The sequence below is a fragment of the Cherax quadricarinatus genome, chromosome 18, assembly GCF_038502225.1.
Source record: "Cherax quadricarinatus isolate ZL_2023a chromosome 18, ASM3850222v1, whole genome shotgun sequence".
Classification (NCBI taxonomy): Eukaryota; Metazoa; Arthropoda; class Malacostraca; order Decapoda; family Parastacidae; genus Cherax; species Cherax quadricarinatus.
The window spans coordinates 36086418-36110595 of record NC_091309.1 but is presented as its reverse complement, the minus strand read 5'-3'; the positions used below and the strand labels follow the sequence as shown (position 1 = coordinate 36110595).

At 39.1% G+C, this 24178-nt stretch overlaps 1 protein-coding gene across 12 annotated transcripts in view; it reads left to right on the top strand.

Moving 5' to 3' along the window:
- Positions 1–24178, top strand: part of Zir (dedicator of cytokinesis) — a 353738-nt gene that overhangs the window by 265671 nt on the left and 63889 nt on the right. For all 12 annotated transcript variants that reach the window (XM_070086406.1, XM_070086403.1, XM_070086405.1 and 9 more), the window contains 4 exons: positions 1180–1285; positions 11111–11332; positions 15317–15426; positions 18240–18506. In XM_070086406.1, coding sequence (XP_069942507.1) covers positions 1180–1285; positions 11111–11332; positions 15317–15426; positions 18240–18506 — 705 coding nt within the window. The remainder of the gene's footprint in view (positions 1–1179; positions 1286–11110; positions 11333–15316; positions 15427–18239; positions 18507–24178) is intronic.

Here is a 24178-nt window from a genome sequence, read left to right as displayed (position 1 = left end):
CAACATGAAAAACCACCCTAGAAAAGATCTGTGGCCTCTTCTACATGATCATGTCCACTCTTGAAGTTCTGTGTTAAGTTTGTCTTGATCATTGCTTCATCCAAGCCATTCCACTTTTTAAGCACCATGACACCACTCACTGGTTCGAGTTGCTCTTGGTTCTGTCTTATTATACTGCTTACTTAATATCTTAACCTTTTAAATATTGTGCATAGTCTTGAAGGAATACTAAAGCAATCACCCCAAAGTCACCATTTCAACCCAGACACAGTCAGAGGTTAGCTATTTGCATCATGCACTGTGTGGAGCAGGATTTTTTTGTATTAACACAACCACCACGTAAACCCAATCTTTCATGTCTAGGCCAAAATTAGCTACTGACAGCAAATTTGAAGGTGCCATGAATCATGTATACTAATACATCATGGATTCTGATCACTGTGATGTACTGGTAATTTCATGGCAAATTAAGAGAAACTTGGCCCCCTAATTTTACCATTTGCCTGTCACCCCATTTAGTTTATGTATCAAAATCTTATTAAAATTTACAATTATTTTTATTACTTATTTTCCATAGGATTTCTTTTATCATCCACATTGTCATATAATTTTTTATTCCTTCTGGTAAGTTATTTTATAAATTGTAGATGTTCAGCCTGATAATACAGGTCCACATCCCTTTATACGAAATTCGGAAATTTGAAAAGTTCCAAAAACTGAAGTTTTTTCATGGAGTGTGGAGTGTCAGTCATCTCAGTGCTGGGTCGTGCCACCACACGGTGGCACTGAAAGCAATTCTGAAATTCAAAAAAGTCTGAAATTTGGAACAATGCTGGTCCCAAGTGTTTTGGATAAAGGGATGTGGACCTGTATGGAAAAAATCACAGCTTGTTTATTGAAACTATTGTTAAACAAAATGATCTGTGTACAGTGAATGAAGCCATGCAGACTTTAATTAACTATGAAGATCAAAGGAGAGAGAGATGGACAGTCGATCCATCTCTAGTATCTGTTGATTTCTAGTCATAAATTTATATAATGATTTTATCTTGGTTTTCTGTGGAATTTCTTGAAATCTGGTATAAGTGATAATTACTGGAAAAGGTTTGGCAAAGTCGTATTAGTCTAATATCAAAATATAAAATAAATGTACACTGGTAATAACCGGCTCTCTTGCAGGTTCGTGATCTAGTCTTCAATTTACACATGATTCTGTCAGATACTGTGAAGATGAAGGAATATCAAGAGGACCCAGAGATGTTGCTTGATCTTATGTACAGAATTGGTAAGGTTCAGGGAATATTACAGACCCACAGTTTATAACTAAGTCCCTGAGGTACTGGAAACAGATACACAAGTCATTAGAATGATTGGAATCTTGATCTTTGTGTTAGATCCAAAAATCTGCATAATCCAGTCACTGAAGCTTGTACAAATTTCTTTAGTAAATTTATAAATATGGCAAATGATCTAAACAGTTTAATTATCTGCAGACACCATTTCATGTGGTGTTTTATGCCAATGAATACCAAGGTGTACCTTGATTCTGCGATGTCAGCCATAACTGTGTTTGCAGTTGTCAGCTTTGAGCTGTTTATGAAATTCTTTTACCCTATTCATCAGTATAAGATCAGAAATTTTCACAGTAGTGCTAGGGAAGACATTTTTATAAATAATCTCATCTGCAGTTTTGCTAACAGGCTAGTTTAACCCTTTGAAACTGTCATTCTATGTCGTAGAATTTTTTGGAAAAAAAAAATTCTTATGAAATGATAGAGAATCTTTTCCCGATGGTAATGACACCAAAAGTACGAAATTTGGTCGAAAACTCACGGAATTGCGCTCCCGTGAAGTTAGCAGTCTTGGCGACATGTACGCATCGGCGATTTTGCCAACTTTGAGCCCTGTTTTTGGCCAATTCCATTTTTCCAGTTGACCAAACTCATAGCTATTTCTTTAAACTTCATTTTTTCTATCAGTTGAATACAAGAAACCGCCCATTTACCGATTTGAACTACCGAATAAAGTGGTCAGAAATTGGCAATTTGGCCAATTTCAAGCAAATTAAAAAAGATGCCAATTTCAAAATAGGGTCCAGGATAAACAATGTAGACATTTTTGGCACTAAAATAACATATCCTCTGTTCATTAGTCACATCTCTATTGCTTTCTATTTTGATCTTTTATTCATACAAAAAATACAAAATTTACTGTTATGCAGCCTACTGCATTATTGTAAAAATGGTATAAATAATATCAGTGCACTAGTGAAAGAATATCAGACTCCCCAGTTTATGTGTATTGGACGTGTGGTGTGATTTGCTTACTCCTGAACATTGGTAAAAATCGAACATTTCCACTACATTGAGCTCAATTTCAAGGTCGTTTTCATCGTGAAACGAATCAAAATCTTCTCTATTTCTGTAATGTGTTTTCCATTTTATCACCTGAGACCATGAAAACGAGAATACAACGTTAAATACTATACGAAAATACACCTCAAATTTGGCATTTTAATCCAAAAAATGGTCAGTTTTTTTTTTCTCATTATGCACTGCGTGCTACAGGATTTTTTTTATGTGGTGCACAATGACCACACAAACCCATTCTCTCACATGTGGGCCTGCCATCTTTCTCCTGCTTGATTTGAAGCCGCTAGAATTTATGCATATTAATACGTCTGAAACACTGGCTCATAAGACATATATATATATACGACCTAAACAGTCGAAGGGTTAATGATTTCTGTTTTTCAAGGTCATACTCATGGTCCAGATAAATTAGAAAAATTTAAAATTTTCTGCCTCAAATCATACATGTTGATTTCCAAGAACATACTTTGTCATGAGTCTAGTAATACTTGCTCCACTTGATATTAAATTTTGAAATCATTTAAAAAGAATTAGAATTTTACGTAGGATCTCAGCTTTTGCAGGTAAACCTACTTAAGCCAACCCATTCTCATTTTGCTACATCAGGTTTTTGATGTGGTACTCAGTGATACTTGATGCTTCCTGTTTTTTCTCAAGTGCTGTCTTTTTTATTATAAATTAGGTTACTTTAAGTTAGGTTAAGTTGGGTTGGGTTAGGTTAGGTTAGGTTACACAAACCTATAGCAATAATTCCCTTTGAAACAGGTGGCATTTGTAGTTTCGTGAAAGTATGGTTGGAATGCATTTAGAATTCTTCAGTACATAAATACGTTGCAATCAGAGCTTTTCTAATCGTATAATAACACTATCATTGTAGCGCTACTGTACAGTGCCTGCAAAAAATATTATACATTTCCAGTGTAAAAAAAATCTATACACGAGATTTTGGTGCATACATTTCACTTGGGTTTCCGCCATATGAAAAATGGGCAGTGCTTCTGATGACTTAGTGTACTGGAGCCAGTCTTGCTCCATTGTTCCTCACCATGCCATGCTTCAGCGCTCTGCCAGAGCTCGGTGAGGAAGGAGACCTGCTATGTTGTTCCTCAGTGCCCCTCTTTTTCACTCGACCATGAACTTTGCCACACTATATCTCCACTCCAAGTGGTTAGAATGGGTCGAACTAAACTTTCAATTGCTGAGGAGCCCCTTGCACTCGCCCTATTAGTGCAGAGCATGTCTGTGATACGCGTAGCCGCAGACCTGAAGGTGACGAGGATGGCAATTTACAACCTCAAGAAAGCAGCAGCCTTTCTCAGTACCACCTAGGAAGGTCGCTCTGGGGCCCCCAAAAAGACTTCTCTTCATACAGACAAAATGCTGAAGAGAGAAGCGTTATCTGATCCTGCCATAACAGCTGCAGACCTCAAGAAAAAGCATCCTGTGCTCCTGAAAGACGGCGCAGTGTGAACCATTCAGCACCAACTGCAAAAGGACCTAAAATGCCTGCGTGATGTGCTGTCAAGAAGCCCATGCTATCTGAAGCCATGAAGAAGAAATAGCTTCAGTTCTGCAAGAAGTACAAGGATTGGACCCCAGACCAGTGGCAGAAGGTGATGTTCAGTGATGAGAGTACCTTCAGACTCGTCAGGAGCAGCTCCATAACCATCCGTCGTCCCAGTGGTGTGTCCCGTTATGACCCTCAGTACGCTGTGAAGACAGAGAAGCACCCTGACAGTGTAATGGTCTGGGGTGCTTTTAGTGATTATAAGGGTAGGGGTGGACTATACTTCCTTCCTAAGAACATTACAGTAAAGGGAAGTAATTATATCGAGGAGTTAAGGGACCACATGCTGACATTTTGGAACATTCACAAGTGTGATTTTTTTATGCATGATGGTGCCCCTGCCCATAATTCAAAAGCAGTGAAAAAGTTCCTCGAGGACAATAATATCAGTTTTTTGGAGTGACCAGGCAGTTCACCTGACTTTAATCCAATTGAGAATGCCTGGCATATGATGAAAAATGAGATTGCAAAAGCTCGACCCAACAATATCACGGACTTGAAGGAAGTACTGAAGAAGCTTTGGATCAACATGGATGCTTCCTTCTTCTCCGCCCTCACCGCTTCAGCACCTAGGCGACTTCAATTGGTGATAAAGAACAAGGGCAACATGACCAAGTACTAGTTGGAAGCTAAAAGTGAAAAAAAATACATGTGCATACAGTAAGTTGCATTTTTTGTTAATGTATAGATTTTTTTTGCATGCACTGTACATATCCTTGGTGGTTTCTTTTTATATTTCATATTTTCCAGGCTTTCTCTGATGGCTGTTTGTCAGTAAATGTAATTACTTGAAATATATTTTGGGTAAATTAAGCTGGTATAATTCTTCTTCTTTCAACAAACCGGTCATATCCCACTAAGGCAGGGTGGCCCAAAAAGAAGAACGAAAGTCTCTCTTTTTAAATTTAGTAATTCATACAGGAGAAGGGGTTACTAGCCTCTTGCTCCTGGCATTTTAGTAGCCTCTTACAACACGCATGGCTTATGGAGGAAGAATAATGTTCCACTTTCCCATGGTGATAAGAGGAAATAAACAAGAACAAGAACTAGAAAGAAAAATAGAAGAAAACCCAGAGGGTTGTATATATATGCTTGTACATGTATGTGTAGTGTGACCTAAGTGTAAGTAGAAGTAGCAAGACGTACCTGAAAACTTGCATGTTTATAAGACAGAAAAAAGGACGCCAGCAATCCTACCATCACGTAAAACAATTAAAGGCTTTCGTTTTACACTCGCTTGGCAGGATGGTAGTACCTCCATGTGCGGTTGCTGTCTACCAACCTACTACCTAGAGCTGGTATAATTATTCTTCTTCTTTCAACACACCGGCCGTATCCCACTGAGGCAGAGTGGCCCAAAAGGAAAAACGAAAGTTTCTCCTTTTACACTTAGTAATATATACAGGAGAAGGGGTTACTAGCTCCTTGCTCCTGGCATTTTAGTCGCCTCTTACAACACGCATGGCTTACGGAGGAAGAATTCTGTTCCACTTCCCCATGGAGGTAAGAGGAAATAAACAAGGACAAAAACTAGAAAGAAAACCCAGAGGGGTGTGTATATATATGCTTGTACATGTATGTAGTAGGTTGGTAGACAGCAACCACCCAGGGAGGTACTACCGTCCTGCCAAGTGAGTGTAAAACGAAAGCCTGTGATTGTTTTACATGATGGTAGGATTGCTGATGTCTTTTGTCTGTCTCATAAATATGCAAGATTACAGGCATGTCTTGCTACTTCTACTTACACTTAGGTCACACTACACATACATTTTTTTTTTTTTTTTTTTTTCAACAAGTCGGCCGTCTCCCACCGAGGCAGGGTGACCCAAAAAAGAAAGAAAATCCCCAAAAAGAAAATACTTTCATCATCATTCAACACTTTCACCACACTCGCACATTATCACTGTTTTTGCAGAGGTGCTCAGAATACAACAGTCTAGAAGCATACACATATAAAGATACACAACATATCCCTCCAAACTGCCAATATCCCAAACCCCTCCTTTAAAGTGCAGGCATTGTACTTCCCATTTCCAGGACTCAAGTCCAACTATATGAAAATAACCGGTTTCCCTGAATCCCTTCACTAAATATTACCCTGCTCACACTCCAACAGATCGTCAAGTCCCAAGTACCATTCGTCTCCATTCACTCCTATCTAACACGCTCACGCACGCTTGCTGGAAGTCCAAGCCCCTTACCCACAAAACCTCCTTTACCCCCTCTCTCCAACCCTTTCGAGGACGACCCCTAGCCCGCCTTCCTTCCCCTATAGATTTATATGCTTTCCATGTCATTCTACTTTGATCCATTCTCTCTAAATGACCAAACCACCTCAACAACCCCTCTTCTGCCCTCTGACTAATACTTTTATTAACTCCACACCTTCTCCTAATTTCCACACTCCGAATTTTCTGCATAATATTTACACCACACATTGCCTTTAAACAGGACATCTCCACTGCCTCCAACCGTCTCCTCGCTGCTGCATTTACCACCCAAGCTTCACACCCATAAGAGTGTTGGTACTACTATACTTTCATACATTCCCTTCTTTGCCTCCATAGATAACGTTTTTTGACTCCACATATACCTCAACGCACCACTCACCTTTTTTCCCTCATCAATTCTATGATTAACCTCATCCTTCATAAATCCATCCGCCGACACGTCAACTCCCAAGTATCTGAAAACATTCACTTCTTCCATACTCCTCCTCCCCAATTTGATATCCAATTTTTCTTTATCTAAATCATTTGACACCCTCATCACCTTACTCTTTTCTATGTTCACTTTCAACTTTCTACCTTTACACACATTCCCAAACTCATCCACTAACCTTTGCAATTTTTCTTTAGAATCTCCCATAAGCACAGTATCATCAGCAAAAAGTAACTGTGTTAATTCCCATTTTGAATTTGATTCCCCATAATTTAATCCCACCCCTCTCCCAAACACCCTAGCATTTACTTCCATTACAACCCCATCTATAAATATATTAAACAACCATGGTGACATTACACATCCCTGTCTAAGACCTACTTTTACCGGGACGTAGTCTCCCTCTCTTCTACACACCCTAACCTGAGCCTCACTATCCTCATAAAAACTCTTTACAGCATTTAATAACTTACCACCTATTCCATATACTTGCAACATCTGCCACATTGCTCCTCTACATTTATTTATACACACTCATCTGAGTTTTCTTTGATTTTATCTTAATAGTTCTTGGTCTTATTAATTTTCCTTTTATATCCATGGGGAAGTGGAATAAGAATCTTTCCTCCGTAAGCCATGCGTGTTGTAAAAGTCAACTAAAATGCCGGGAACAATGGGCTAGTAACCCCTTTTCCTGTAAAGATTACTAAAAAGAATAAGAAGAAGAAAATTGTCAAAGTGGGAAGTCTGAATGTGCGTGGATGTTGTGCAGATGATAAGAAAGAGATGATTGTGGATGTTATGAATGAGAAGAAGCTGGATGTCCTGGCTTTAAGTGAAACAAAGCTGAAGGGGGTGGGAGAGTTTCAGTGGAGAGGAATAAATGGGATTAGGTCAGGGGTTTCAAATAGAGTTAGAGCTAAAGAAGGAGTAGCAATAATGTTGAAGGATAAGCTATGGCAGGAAAAGAGGGACTATAAATGTATTAATTCAAGGATTATGTGGAGTAAAATAAAGATTGGATGTGAAAAGTGGGTTATAATAAGCGTGTATGCACCTGGAGAAGAGAGAAGTGTAGAGGAGAGAGAGAAATTTTGGGAAATGTTGAGTGAATGCGTGGGGAGTTTTGAATCAAGTGTGAGAGTAATGGTGGTTGGGGATTTCAATGCTAAAGTGGGTAAAAATGTTATGGAGGGAGTAGTAGGTAAATTTGGGGTGCCAGGGGTAAATGTAAATGGGGAGCCTTTAATTGAGCTATGTGTAGAAAGAAATTTGGTAATAAGTAATACATATTTTATGAAAAAGAGGATAAATAAATATATAAGGTATGATGTAGCACGTAATGAAAGTAGTTTATTAGATTATGTATTGGTGGATAAAAGGTTGATGGGTAGGCTCCAGGATGTACATGTTTATAGAGGGGCAACTGATATATCGGATCATTATTTAGTTGTAGCTACAGTTAGAGTAAGAGGTAGATGGGAAAAGAGGAAGGTGGCAACAACAAGTAAGAGGGAGGTGAAAGTGTATAAACTAAGGGAGGAGGAAGTTCGGGTGAGATATAAGCGACTATTGGCAGAAAGGTGGGCTAGTGCAAAGATGAGTAGTGGGGGGGGTTGAAGAGGGTTGGAATAGTTTTAAAAATGCAGTATTAGAATGTGGGGCAGAAGTTTGTGGTTATAGGAGGGTGGGGGCAGGAGGAAAGAGGAGTGATTGGTGGAATGATGAAGTAAAGGGTGTGATAAAAGAGAAAAAGGTAGCTTATGAGAGGTTTTTACAAAGCAGAAGTGCTATAAGAAGAGCAGAGTATATGGAGAGTAAAAGAAAGGTAAAGAGAGTGGTGAGAGAGTGCAAAAGGAGAGCAGATGATAGAGTGGGAGAGGCACTGTCAAGAAATTTTAATGAAAATAAGAAAAATTTTTGGAGTGAGTTAAACAAGTTAAGAAAGCCTAGGGAAAGTATTAATTTGTCAGTTAAAAACAGAGTAGGGGAGTTAGTAGATGGGGAGATGGAGGTATTAGGTAGATGGCGAGAATATTTTGAGGAACTTTTAAATGTTAAGGAAGAAACAGAAGCAGTAATTTCATGCACTGGTCAGGGAGGTATACCATCTTTTAGGAGTGAAGAAGAGCAGAATGTAAGTGTGGGGGAGGTACGTGAGGCATTACGTAAAATGAAAGGGGGTAAAGTAGCTGGAACTGATGGGATCATGACAGAAATGTTAAAAGCAGGGGGGGATAGAGTGTTGGAGTGGTTGGTACTTTTGTTTAATAAATGTATGAAAGAGGGGAAGGTACCTAGGGATTGGCAGAGAGCATGTATAGTCCCTTTATATAAAGGGAAAGGGGACAAAAGAGACTGTAAAAATTATCGAGGAATAAGCTTACTGAGTATACCAGGAAAAGTGTACGGTAGGGTTATAATTGAAAGAATTAGAGGTAAGACAGAATGTAGGATTGCGGATGAGCAAGGAGGTTTCAGAGTGGGTAGGGGATGTGTAGATCAAGTGTTTACATTGAAGCATATATGTGAACAGTATTTAGATAAAGGTAGGGAAGTTTTTATTGCATTTATGGATTTAGAAAAGGCATATTATAGAGTGGATAGAGGAGCAATGTGGCAGATGTTGCAAGTATATGGAATAGGTGGTAAGTTATTAAATGCTGTAAAGAGTTTTTATGAGGATAGTGAGGCACAGGTTAGGGTGTGTAGAAGAGAGGGAGACTACTTCCCGGTAAAAGTAGGTCTTAGACAGGGATGTGTAATGTCACCATGGTTGTTTAATATATTTATAGATGGGGTTGTAAAGGAAGTAAATGCTAGGGTGTTCGGGAGAGGGGTGGGATTAAATTTTGGGGAATCAAATTCAAAATGGGAATTGACACAGTTACTTTTTGCTGATGATACTGTGCTTATGGGAGATTCTAAAGAAAAATTGCAAAGGTTAGTGGATGAGTTTGGGAATGTGTGTAAATGTAGAAAGTTGAAAGTGAACATAGAAAAGAGTAAGGTGATGAGGGTGTCAAATGATTTAGATAAAGAAAAATTGGATATCAAATTGGGGAGGAGGAGTATGGAAGAAGTGAATGTTTTCAGATACTTGGGAGTTGACGTGTCGGCGGATGGATTTATGAAGGATGAGGTTAATCATAGAATTGATGAGGGAAAAAAGGTGAGTGGTGCTTTGAGTTATATGTGGAGTCAAAAAACGTTATCTATGGAGGCAAAGAAGGGAATGTATGAAAGTATAGTAGTACCAACACTTATATGGGTGTGAAGCTTGGGTGGTAAATGCAGCAGCGAGGAGATGGTTGGAGGCAGTGGAGATGTCCTGTTTAAGGGCAATGTGTGGTGTAAATATGCAGAAAATTGGGAGTGTGGAAATTAGGAGAAGGTGTGGAGTTAATAAAAGTATTAGTCAGAGGGCAGAAGAGGGGTTGTTGAGGTGGTTTGGTCATTTAGAGAGAATGGATCAAAGTAGAATGACATGGAAAGCATATAAATCTATAGGGGAAGGAAGGCGGGGTAGGGGTCGTCCTCGAAAGGGTTGGAGAGAGGGGGTAAAGGAGGTTTTGTGGGCAAGGGGCTTGGACTTCCAGCAAGCGTGCGTGAGCGTGTTAGATAGGAGTGAATGGAGACGAATGGTACTTGGGACCTGACGATCTGTTGGAGTGTGAGCAGGGTAATATTTAGTGAAGGGATTCAGGGAAACCGGTTATTTTCATATAGTCGGACTTGAGTCCTGGAAATGTGGAAGTACAATGCCTGCACTTTAAAGGAGGGGTTTGGGATATTGGCAGTTTGGAGGGATATGTTGTGTATCTTTATATGTGTATGCTTCTAGACTGTTGTATTCTGAGCACCTCTGCAAAAACAGTGATAATGTGCGAGTGTGGTGAAAGTGTTGAATGATGATGAAAGTATTTTCTTTTTGGGGATTTTCTTTCTTTTTTGGGTCACCCTGCCTCGGTGGGAGACGGCCGACTTGTTGAAAAAAAAAAAAAAAAAAACATGTATGTGTAGTGTGACCTAAGTGTAAGTAGAAGTAGCAAGATGTACTTGAAATCTTGCATGTTTGAGACAGAAAAATGGACACCAGCAATCCTATCATCATGTAAAACAATTACAGGCTTTAGTTTTACACTCACTTGGCAGGACGGTAGTACCTCCCTGGGCGGTTGCTGTCTACCAACCTACTACCTAGAACTGGTATAATTATTATTATTGTTGTTATTATTCTTAGCTGTCTTTCCAGAATTATTCAGACATCACATTTGAAATGACCCTCTTGTAAATGCATATTTAGAATAATTTTAGACCTCGTCAAACACCCTTGATCTTATGTGTGTGGGCTAGAGAAAGTATTGAAGATGCTGATATATGGCTGAGTTTCTTAATTAGAGTTTTGGAGAAGATTGTATCACATCACAACACTGGTATTGTACTGCATTTTAAATTAATTTTTCACAAATAACATTGAAACTATGGATCACTTTTTTAATTTCATTAGCCCGTGGGTATCAGAATTCGCCAGACCTTCGATTAACATGGCTTGCCAACATGGCCCAGAAACACAGTGAAAGAGGACAGCATGCTGAAGCTGCCATGTGCCTCATTCACAGTGCTGCTTTGGTCTCGGAATACCTGTACATGTTAGAGGATTGTCCTCACTTACCTACTGGGGCTGTAACTTTCTGCAAGCTTTCACCCAATGTGCTAGAAGAAAGTGCTGGTAAGATATGTGTATTCTTAAATAATTTGCTTGCTTTAATACTTGTTGACCTAATTTCTTTTTAGCATGAAATATTATCACCTGAAATATGAATAATATACTTTTACCTTATGCTGAATGACTTAACAATTGTAAATCAGATTTTTCTTACATACTTAATTTGTAATTCTGCAATATTGAAAGAAGCTCTACAATAATTTCTCATTTGCCATTCATAATGAAGGCATTCTATGAGAGCCTTAAAAATGGAATAAAACATTTTTTTTTTCAACACTTCTGCCATCTCCCACCAAGGCAGGGTGATCCAAGAAAAGAAACACTTTCACCATCATTTACACACATTCATTGTAAGACATATGCTTACAAATAGAAGATGCATTTGCAGTTCTTGAGTATCTATATTGCTGAAATGTTTTGCATGCACAACAGGCTTTTTCAGTTGAATACAGGCAAATGTGACACTAGACAGTTGAGGTACAGTAGCAGTTTTGACAAGATCATTCCATGAGCCTTGGTAGGAGGTCAGTTCCTCAGGCCCCAGTTGTTGCACATGCCTCTTATTCATCAGTTTTTTGGTAACATATACCATCAGTAATCTAACCCTTACAAATATCAAAATTTTGAAAAGCAAGACAGTAATAAATGGGAATAAATGGTTCCAAGTTGAGTTTGCAGAAGGCCCCCCCCTACTGAGATATTATTTTAGCAGTAAATAAATATACAGTGGAACCCCGAATATCGGCCAGTTTTGGGCAGGAATTTTGCTCCGTATTTCGGCCGGTGCTTCGTAAATCGTTCATATTATACGCGTCAACCCGCCTCCTGCCGGGACACCGTGCGTAGGTGAGTCAGTCTCCCTGTGTCTTTTGGTGAATGAGCATTCATTCAAACATTTCTGTAAAATCCATTGGATTTTGTGCTTGTTTATTAAGTGCGACTGTGAGATAAGCCATCATGGGCCCAAAGAAAGTTCTGAGTCCTAGCCCTTTGGCAAAGAAAGTGAGAAACACGATGGAATTTAAGAAAGAAGTTATTGGAAAATATGAGAGTGGTGTGCAGGTGCTGGAACTTGCCAGAATGTATGGGAAATCCAAATCAACAATTACTTCTATCCTGGCAAAGAAAAAACAAATCAAGGAAGCTGATGTGGCAAAAAGGGTAAACATGTTAACGAAAAAGAGATCACAGTAAAGAAAATGTCTGGAACTAGTGCTGATGTTAGTGAATTTAAGGCTGGTTTGACAAATTTAAGAAGCATAGTGGCATACACAGTGTTGTAAGGCATGGTGAGACTGAAAGTTCAGACAAATATGTGGCTGAAAAATTTGTGCAGGAATTCAAGGGGTACATAGAGACTGAAGAATTCCAAGCCCAACAAGTGTTTAATTGTGACGAAAAAAACCTCTTTTGGAAGAAAATGCCAAAGAGGACCTACATCACGCAGGAGGAAAAGGCACTGCCAGGGCATAAGCCTATGAAGGATAGGGTAACTCTCTTGTTCTGTGCTAATGCTAGTGGGGATTTCAAAGTGAAACTTATACTGGTGTATCACTCTGAAAATCCTAGTGTGTTCAAGAAAAACAGTGTTGTCAAGAATAGATTGTGTATGATGTGGAGGGCTGACTATAAGGCATGGGTCACAAGGCAAATTTTAGTTGACTGGATCCATGAAGTGTTTGGCCCAAGTGTGAAAAAATACCTCCAGGAAAATAAATGCCACTGAAGTGCCTCCTGGTAATGGACAATGCTCCTGCTCATCCTCCAAACTTGGTAGACCAATTGTCTAGGGATTTCAGTTTTATAACAGTGAAGTTCTTGCCTCTTAACACCACCACTCTCATCCAGCCCATGGACCAACAGGTCATTTCTTACTTCAAAAAACTCTACACAAAAGCAGTGTTTCAAAGGTGCTTTGAAGGGACCTCGGACACTGAATTGACCCCAAGAGAGTTCTGGAGGAATCACTTCAGTATCTACAACTGCATAAGCCTTATAGGTAAGGCTTGGCAGGAAGTGACTTCCAGGACTTTGAACTCTTCTTGGAGAAAATTGTGGCCAGAATGTGTCCTTGAGAAAGATTTTGAAGGGTTTGAGGCTGACCCTGACGACCCTACGCCTGTTGTGGAATCTATTGTGTCTTTGGGGAAGTCCATGGGGTTGGATGTGAGCGATGAGGATGTGGAAGAGTTTGTGGAGGACCACAGGGAAGAGCTAATCACTGAAGAGCTACGGCACCTTCAACTGGAACAGCAACAGACCACAGCTGAGGAATTTGCTTCAGAGGAGGAGGAAGAGAGAGGGAAGGAGCTGCCTTCTTCAGAGATTAAGGAGATTTGTGCAATGCAGAGTAGGGTGCAAGCTTTTGCTGAGAAATATCACCCTGACCAAGCTGAAACAAGCCATATCTGCAACATGTTCAGTGACAAAACCTTGGCCCACGTCAGGCAAATCTTTAAGAGGCACCAGAAACAGCTCTCTGGACAGATATTTTGTGCGACAGGGGTCCAGTGACTCTAAAGCTGGTCCTAGTGCTATTAAAAGACAAAGAAGGGAAGTAACCCAGGAGAGGGACTTGTTACCTGAAGCCATTATGGAGGGGGATTTCCCTTCGAAACAACCCCAGCTCCCTCTCCCCTCCTCGCCTTCTTCCATTTGCCAATAAGAGTCTTCAAAAAAGGTATGTAATGTTTATATTTATTTATATTCATTTATCATTGTTTTGTGTATGTAAAACTATAATTAAAATTTGCAAAAATTTTTTTATTATTATTATTTTTGGGTGTCTGGAATGGATTAATTGTATTTACATTACTTCTTATGGGAAATATCGCTTCGAATTTAGGCCGTTTCGAATTTAGACCGACCTTCTGGAACAGATTATGGCCGATATTCGGGGTTCCACTGTACTATTTGTTAATTATAAGGTTCTAAAGGATCTCAAGTTTTGAATTACATTGTTATTTCATTGTTAAGATAAAGGGCAAGATCAAGTGAGAGGACAGGCATGTAACAAGTAAATGAGACTGTGAATTATACAGTTTAGGCAAAAAGAGAGATCAGGCATAAAGACAGGCACAAGATCAACAACTAATGCCTGGTCTACACAACTTCCTTCCCTTTTTAAAAACATTGTTCTTCTGCAATCCTACTTTCTGGATTTCTCCTCTCTTTTTAATATTTTTTTTAACACATTAGCCTTCTCTCACCAAGGCAGGGTGACCCCCCAAAAAAAAAAAAAAATGCTTTCACCATCACTCACACTGTCACTGTCTTGGCAGAAGGACACAGATATGACAATTCAGATGTTCCTCCAAACACCATATATCCCAAACCCCTCCTTTACCTTTAGAGTGCAGGTACTGTAATTCCCATCTCCATGACTTAGGTCTGGCTAACTGGTTTCCCTGAATCCCTTCACAAAGCATGACCTTGCTCACACTAGTAGTTCATCAGGTCCCCAAAACCATTTGTATCCACTCCTAACACACTCACACATGACTGTTGTATTTCCAAGCCACTTCCACACAAAAACCTTCATTACCTCCTTCCTCCAGCCTTTCCTAGGTCAACCCCTACCCCACCTTACAGATTTATACATCCTCCAAGTCATCCTGTTTTGCTCCAGCCTCTCTAAATGACCAAACCACCTCAACAACCCCTCCTCAGCATTCTGGATAATACTTAGTAACTCCTCATCTTCTCCTAATCTCCAAATTACGAATTCTCTGCATAATATTTACACCACACATTGCCCTCAGACATAACATTTCCACTGCCTCCAGCCATCTCCTAGCTACAGTATTTAAAATCCATACTTCACACCCATATAAGAGTTTTCATATCAATGTACTCTCATACTTTCTCTTCAATTTTATATAAATAATGTATTTGGTTGTTTTCTTGTTATAAGTATCCATGTGATAATTTGGTGAACATAAAGGACTAATTTTAGCCCCAATTCATATGAGATAATTCTTTTGGCAGTGTCTGATGATGTGCTTAGCCCAGATGAGGAAGGAATTTGTACTGGCAAATACTTTACAGAAAATGGGCTTGTAGGTCTTTTGGAGCAAGCCAGCTCATCACTCCACCAGGTAAATATTATTTTAACAGCTATCTTTTTAAAGTGTTAAATGACTCCCATATTAGTATTAATGAACTCATGTGGTGTATAATGAATTGCAAAAATAGACCATATTTTTGAACATTTCTTCAGATTAAAAGATCTTCTTTCAACAAACTGGCCATATCCCACTGAAGCAGGATGGCCCAAAAAAGAAAAACAAGTTTCTCTTTTTACCTTTAGTACTTTAGTAATGTATACAGGAGAAAGGGTTACTAGCCCCTCCACTCGGCATTTTAATCACCTCTACTGCACGCATGGCTTATGGAGGAAGAATTCTGTTCCACTTCCCCATGGAGATAAGAGGAAAAAACAAGAACAAGAACTAGTAAGAAAATAGAAGAAAACCCAGTGGGGTGTGTGTATATATATATATATATATTTTTTTTTTTTTTTTTTTTTTTCAACAAGTCGGCCGTCTCCCACCGAGGCAGGGTGACCCAAAAAAGAAAGAAAATCCCCAAAAAGAAAATACTTTCATCATCATTCAACACTTTCACCACACTCGCACATTATCACTGTTTTTGCAGAGGTGCTCAGAATACAACAGTCTAGAAGCATAAACATATAAAGATACACAACATATCCCTCCAAACTGCCAATATATATATATATATATATTTATATTTATATATATATATATATATATATATATATATATATATATATATATGCTTGTACATGCACGTGTAGTGTGATGTAAGTGTAAGTAGAAGTAGCAAGATGTATATGAAATCTTGCATGTTTATGAGACAGAAAAAAAGACACTAGCAATCCTACCATTATGTAAAACAGTTACAGGCTTCTGTTTTACACTCACTCGGCAGGACGGTAGTACCTCCCTGGGCATTTGCTGTCTACCAACCTACTACCTAGGGATATAAAAGATCACTTCATATACATATTTCTCTACTCCATTCTTCTACCAAGACTTTCATACACTGTCTTTCTGTTTGTATTTCCATTTATTTTAAAATTATGAATGCTCTTAGAATCATTTAACTTTCAGACTTGGTTATGTCTTACTATAACTACTAATATTTATTTACAGTACATTCTTGATGATCTTCACTCCTAAATGCTCAATGATAATTTAAAATTCCTCTCATGTATATGTATTGGTAGCTTTCTTAGTTTCATGTACTATATCTCTTCTTAATTTGTGTAACAGCACTGGCTTCATACTGTCATTAGACACTGAAAATAACAGTGGTAAAAGTGTCTCTACATTCAGAGATATTTAGAATATTGGTTTTCCCGCTTTGCATATGATCACTACTTTCATCATTGATTTTAGTATTGTCTAAAAACTTAACATTCTCTCAAAGCCCTATAACTTTGCATTGACTTTACCCATTTATAGCATTATCGTTGTCCTCAAAAGGCAGTACTGTATATATTGTAATGGCATTTGATTTTATTGGTTGAAAGAGTACCATATCTATGTGCCTCTGGCAAGACAGTGATAGTGTGAGTGATGGGGAAAGTGTTTCTTTTTCGGGCCACCCTGCCTTGGTAAGAGACAACCAGCGTGTTTAAAAGGAAATACTCTACCATCTGTATTCACAAATCAGGCAGTTGATATAAAGATGAGAAAAATCAAGGGTGTGATTACATCATACTTTGACTTGGAATTATTTTTATTGTATACACATTGAAACTTGTTTGGCTTTAGTAGCTCACTGTATTTTGAAAAATTTAATATCAACTCCCTCTTAAACTGTTATTCATTGAGCTTAATGTCATTTGCTAATAGCACATGAAATTTTGGAAAGTTTCCAGACAATTGATAGATGCTGAGCTCACGGAGGTTGTAAACAGAGTGGCACTTCGACGCCAGGGTAGTGAATCAGGGAGCCATATAAATAAATTTTTGGTTGTAATTTGAGATGTCTATATTAGCGAATTGCTGTAAAGCGAAGTGCCATAAAATGGGGCCCTCCCTTACATGTGCTAACAGCTCGTGACACGCATATGACAGCACATGACAAATGATCCCCAGAACTAACAGTCGTTAGTTACACTTGTCAAATACCTTCACGCTTTCCTTATACAAAATACTATAGTTCTTTTGTTTATTTTCTGTTACTGCTAAAAAATTTTTGCAATATTGAAATGTGAAGTGTGATCTATACACTTTGAAGCTGTGGCTCCATGGATTGTGCACTTATTCATGATATTTCACTACAGCCTTTCCTCACTTAGCGATGTACTACTCGTTTACCGATGACTCAGACTTATGATGGGCTCTCAGACCAGTATACGTACCTAAATAATGTATATTCGAGCTGATTTCCTCTATTCTGTTTATTACAATATACAGTAAACTACTGTATAAATATTTAAAAATATGCCAGAAATGTTATAAATTCTGCAAAGGTGACATTAAAACAATACCAAAGATGGTTGACACAAACCCAGTACCATTATAGTTTGCTTCTCACTTAGAGACACATACGTTTACCGATGTGTTCTTAGGAGCGGAACTCTGTCATTAAGTGAGGAGAGGCTGTATTAGTAATATGTATTTGTAATATTTTAACCAAGCTTTCAGCTTTTATTTTAGTAAAGTTGTACTTTGAAAAAGTAGTGAACATCCAAGTGTTTTTGTGATTTCACACATTATCAAGCACCAGATAATGTGAGAAATCACGAAAACACTTGAAAGGTCACTTTTTTTTCACAGTGGTTGTTTGTATATTGTGATATCACCTGTTGACTGTGATCTTATTGATCATGGTATATGGTATATCATTCCAATAACTTAATATTGATATATTTCAGGCTGGAATGTTTGAGTGCCTTAATGAGGTGTATAAAATTCTTACTCCTATTGCTGAGAAAAATAGAGACTGGAAAAAGCTAATAAATATTTACTCTAAATTACAAGATGCATTTACCAAGATTGATGCATTAGAGGGAAGAAGAATGTTCGGAACTTACTTTCGTGTAGGTTTCTATGGTTCCAAATTTGGAGACCTTGATGGAGAGGAATATATATACAAAGAACCCATGTTGACCAAGCTGCCTGAGATCTCTCACAGATTAGAGGTAAAGTAAAATTACATATTTAACTTTTCTTTTAGAATTACTGTAATTTTTTTTGCCATTACACTAATCTCTCTTATATGGATAAGCTTCATAATGTTTAAGTTACATATTATGAATGATCTGTTGGTATACAGAGTGTTTTCTCTATTTTCTCTATGCTCAAAGTTGCAATAAAGATTCCATTAAATTTGATATTGAGGTTCAGTTCAGAAACTAAAAGAGGAGGCAGTTAGGGTAAGATAAACAGCTATTGGAGGATAGATGGGCTAATGAGAGCATAGGCAATGGGGTCGAAGAGGTATGGGGTAGGTTTAAAAATGTAGTGTTAGAGTGTTCAGCAGAAGTTTGTGGTTACAGGAAAGTGGGTGCAGGAGGGAAGAGGAGCGATTGGTGGAATGATGATGTAAAGAGAGTAGTAAGGGAGAAAAAGTTAGCATATGAGAAGTTTTTACAAAGTAGAAGTGATGCAAGGAGGGAAGAGTATATGGAGAAAAAGAGAGAGGTTAAGAGAGTGGTGAAGCAATGTAAAAAGAGAGCAAATGAGAGAGTGGGTGAGATGTTATCAACAAATTTTGTTGAAAATAAGAAAAAGTTTTGGAGTGAGATTAACAAGTTAAGAAAGCCTAGAGAACAAATGGATTTGTCAGTTAAAAATAGGAGAGGAGAGTTATTAAATGGAGAGTTAGAGGTATTGGGAAGATGGAAGGAATATTTTGAGGAATTGTTAAATGTTGATGAAGATAGGGAAGCTGTGATTTCGTGTATAGGGCAAGGAGGAATAACATCTTGTAGGAGTGAGGAAGAGCCAGTTGTGAGTGTGGGGGAAGTTCGTGAGGCAGTAGGTAAAATGAAAGGGGGTAAGGCAGCCGGGATTGATGGGATAAAGATAGAAATGTTAAAAGCAGGTGGGGATATAGTTTTGGAGTGGTTGGTGCAATTGTTTAATAAATGTATGGAAGAGGGTAAGGTACCTAGGGATTGGCAGAGAGCATGCATAGTTCCTTTGTATAAAGGCAAAGGGGATAAAAGAGAGTGCAAAAATTATAGGGGGATAAGTCTGTTGAGTGTACCTGGTAAAGTGTATGGTAGAGTTATAATTGAAAGAATTAAGAGTAAGACGGAGAATAGGATAGCAGATGAACAAGGAGGCTTTAGGAAAGGTAGGGGGTGTGTGGACCAGGTGTTTACAGTGAAACATATAAGTGAACAGTATTTAGATAAGGCTAAAGAGGTCTTTGTGGCATTTATGGATTTGGAAAAGGCGTATGACAGGGTGGATAGGGGGGCAATGTGGCAGATGTTGCAAGTGTATGGTGTAGGAGGTAGGTTACTGAAAGCAGTGAAGAGTTTTTACGAGGATAGTGAGGCTCAAGTTAGAGTATGTAGGAAAGAGGGAAATTTTTTCCCAGTAAAAGTAGGCCTTAGACAAGGATGTGTGATGTCACCGTGGTTGTTTAATATATTTATAGATGGGGTTGTAAGAGAAGTAAATGCGAGGGTCTTGGCAAGAGGCGTGGAGTTAAAAGATAAAGAATCACACACAAAGTGGGAGTTGTCACAGCTGCTCTTTGCTGATGACACTGTGCTCTTGGGAGATTCTGAAGAGAAGTTGCAGAGATTGGTGGATGAATTTGGTAGGGTGTGCAAAAGAAGAAAATTAAAGGTGAATACAGGAAAGAGTAAGGTTATGAGGATAACAAAAGATTAGGTGATGAAAGATTGAATATCAGATTGGAGGGAGAGAGTATGGAGGAGGTGAACGTATTCAGATATTTGGGAGTGGACGTGTCAGCGGATGGGTCTATGAAAGATGAGGTGAATCATAGAATTGATGAGGGAAAAAGAGTGAGTGGTGCACTTAGGAGTCTGTGGAGACAAAGAACTTTGTCCTTGGAGGCAAAGAGGGGAATGTATGAGAGTATAGTTTTACCAACGCTCTTATATGGGTGTGAAGCGTGGGTGATGAATGTTGCAGCGAGGAGAAGGCTGGAGGCAGTGGAGATGTCATGTCTGAGGGCAATGTGTGGTGTGAATATAATGCAGAGAATTCGTAGTTTGGAAGTTAGGAGGAGGTGCGGGATTACCAAAACTGTTGTCCAGAGGGCTGAGGAAGGGTTGTTGAGGTGGTTCGGACATGTAGAGAGAATGGAGCGAAACAGAATGACTTCAAGAGTGTATCAGTCTGTAGTGGAAGGAAGGCGGGGTAGGGGTCGGCCTAGGAAGGGTTGGAGGGAGGGGGTAAAGGAGGTTTTGTGTGCGAGGGGCTTGGACTTCCAGCAGGCATGCTTGAGCGTGTTTGATAGGAGTGAATGGAGACAAATGGTTTTTAATACTTGACGTGCTGTTGGAGTGTGAGCAAAGTAACATTTATGAAGGGATTCAGGGAAACCGGCAGGCCGGACTTGAGTCCTGGAGATGGGAAGTACAGTGCCTGCACTCTGAAGGAGGGGTGTTAATGTTGCAGTTTAAAAACTGTAGTGTAAAGCACCCTTCTGGCAAGACAGTGATGGAGTGAATGATGGTGAAAGTTTTTCTTTTTCGGGCCACCCTGCCTTGGTGGGAATCGGCCGGTGTGATAATAAAAAAAAAAAAGTTCAGAAAAAAAATAAAAGCAACTTTTGGGAGAAAGGTGGGCTAGAGAGGGTACAGGAAATTAGTAGGAGGCTGAGGAGGTATGGGGTAAATTTAAGAATGTAGTGCTAGTGTGTGTGAAGCAAACATTTGTGGGTTTAAGACAATGGGAAGAGAAATGATTCCTAGAATGATGAATTAAAGAGGGTGGGAAAGAAGGAAAAGCTAGCATAGAGGCTTTTCTTCTTCTTTCAACAAACTGGCCATATCCCATTGAAGCAGGGTGGCCCAAAAAGAAAAACAAAAGTTTCTCCTTCTAACTTCAGTAATGTATACAGGAGAAGGGGGTTACTAGCTCCTTGCTCTCGGCATTTTAGTAGCTTCTTACAACACACATGGGTTACGGAGGAAGAATTCTGTTCCACTTTCCCATGGAGATAAGAGGAAATAAACAAGGTAGTAGGTTGGTAGACAGCAACCACCCAGGGAAGTACTACCGTCCTGCCAGATGACTGTGAAACAGAAACCTGTAACTGTTTTGCATGATGGTAGGATTGCTGGTTTATTTTTCTGTCTCATAAACACGCTAGATAACAGGGATATCTTGCTACTCCTACTTACACTTTGGTCACACTTCACAGACACGCACATGCATATATATATACATACATCTAAGTTTTTCTCCTTTTTCTAAATAGCTCTTGTTCTTCTTTATTTCTTCTGTTGTCCATGGGGAAGTGGAAAAGAATCTTTCCTCCGTAAGCCATGCGTGTCGTATGAGGCGACTAAAATGCCGGGAGCAATGGGCTAGTAACCCCTTCTCCTGTAGACATTTACTAAAAAAAGAGAAGAAAAACTTTATAAAACTGGGATGCTTGAATGTGCGTGGATGTAGTGCGGATGACAAGAAACAGATGATTGCTGATGTTATGAATGAAAAGAAGTTGGATGTCCTGGCCCTAAGCGAAACAAAGCTGAAGGGGGTAGGGGAGTTTCGGTGGGGGGAAATAAATGGGATTAAATCTGGAGTATCTGAGAGAGTTAGAGCAAAGGAAGGGGTAGCAGTAATGTTGAATGATCAGTTATGGAAGGAGAAAAGAGAATATGAATGTGTAAATTCAAGAATTATGTGGATTAAAGTAAAGGTTGGATGCGAGAAGTGGGTCATAATAAGCGTGTATGCACCTGGAGAAGAGAGGAATGCAGAGGAGAGAGAGAGATTTTGGGAGATGTTAAGTGAATGTATAGGAGCCTTTGAACCAAGTGAGAGAGTAATTGTGGTAGGGGACCTGAATGCTAAAGTAGGAGAAACTTTTAGAGAGGGTGTGGTAGGTAAGTTTGGGGTGCCAGGTGTAAATGATAATGGGAGCCCTTTGATTGAACTTTGTATAGAAAGGGGTTTACTTATAGGTAATACATATTTTAAGAAAAAGAGGATAAATAAGTATACAAGATATGATGTAGGGCGAAATGACAGTAGTTTGTTGGATTATGTATTGGTAGATAGGAGACTGTTGAGTAGACTTCAGGATGTACATGTTTATAGAGGGGCCACAGATATATCAGATCACTTTCTAGTTGTAGCTACACTGAGAGTAAAAGGTAGATGGGATACAAGAATAGAAGCATCAGGGAAGAGAGAGGTGAAGGTTTATAAACTAAAAGAGGAGGCAGTTAGGGTAAGATATAAACAGCTATTGGAGGATAGATGGGCTAATGAGAGCATAGGCAATGGGGTCGAAGAGGTATGGGGTAGGTTTAAAAATGTAGTGTTAGAGTGTTCAGCAGAAGTTTGTGGTTACAGGAAGGTGGGTGCGGGAGGGAAGAGGAGCGATTGGTGGAATGATGATGTAAAGAGAGTAGTAAGGGAGAAAAAGTTAGCATATGAGAAGTTTTTACAAAGTAGAAGTGATGCAAGGAGGAAAGAGTATATGGAGAAAAAGAGAGAGGTTAAGAGAGTGGTGAAGCAATGTAAAAAGAGAGCAAATGAGAGAGTGGGTGAGATGTTATCAACAAATTTTGTTGAAAATAAGAAAGTTTTGGAGTGAGATTAACAAGTTAAGAAAGCCTAGAGAACAAATGGGTTTGTCAGTTAAAAATAGGAGAGGAGAGTTATTAAATGGAGAGTTAGAGGTATTGGGAAGATGGAGGGAATATTTTGAGGAATTGTTAAATGTTGATGAAGATAGGGAAGCTGTGATTTCGTGTATAGGGCATGGAGGAATAACATCTTGTAGGAGTGAGGAAGAGCCAGTTGTGAGTGTGGGGGAAGTTCGTGAGGCAGTAGGTAAAATGAAAGGGGGTAAGGCAGCCGGGATTGATGGGATAAAGATAGAAATGTTAAAAGCAGGTGGGGATATAGTTTTGGAGTGGTTGGTGCAATTATTTAATAAATGTATGGAAGAGGGTAAGGTACCTAGGGATTGGCAGAGAGCATGCATAGTTCCTTTTGTATAAAGGCAAGGGGGATAAAAGAGAGTGCAAAAATTATAGGGGGATAAGTCTGTTGAGTATACCTGGTAAAGTGTATTGTAGAGTTATTATTGAAAGAATTAAGAGTAAGACGGAGAATAGGATAGCAGATGAACAAGGAGGCTTTAGGAAAGGTAGGGGGTGTGTGGACCAGGTGTTTACAGTGAAACATATAAGTGAACAGTATTTAGATAAGGCTAAAGAGGTCTTTGTGGCATTTATGGATTTGGAAAAGGCGTATGACAGGGTGGATAGGGGGGCAATGTGGCAGATGTTGCAGGTGTATGGTGTAGGAGGTAGGTTACTGAAAGCAGTGAAGTTTTTACGAGGATAGTGAGGCTCAAGTTAGAGTATGTAGGAAAGAGGGAAATTATTTCCCAGTAAAAGTAGGCCTTAGACAAGGATGTGTGATGTCACCGTGGTTGTTTAATATATTTATAGATGGGGTTATAAGAGAAGTAAATGTGAGGGTCTTGGCAAGAGGCGTGGAGTTAAAAGATAAAGAATCACACAAAGTGGGAGTTGTCACAGTTGCTCTTTGCTGATGACACTGTGCTCTTGGGAGATTCTGAAGAGAAGTTGCAGAGATTGGTGGATGAATTTGGTAGGGTGTGCAAAAGAAAATTGAA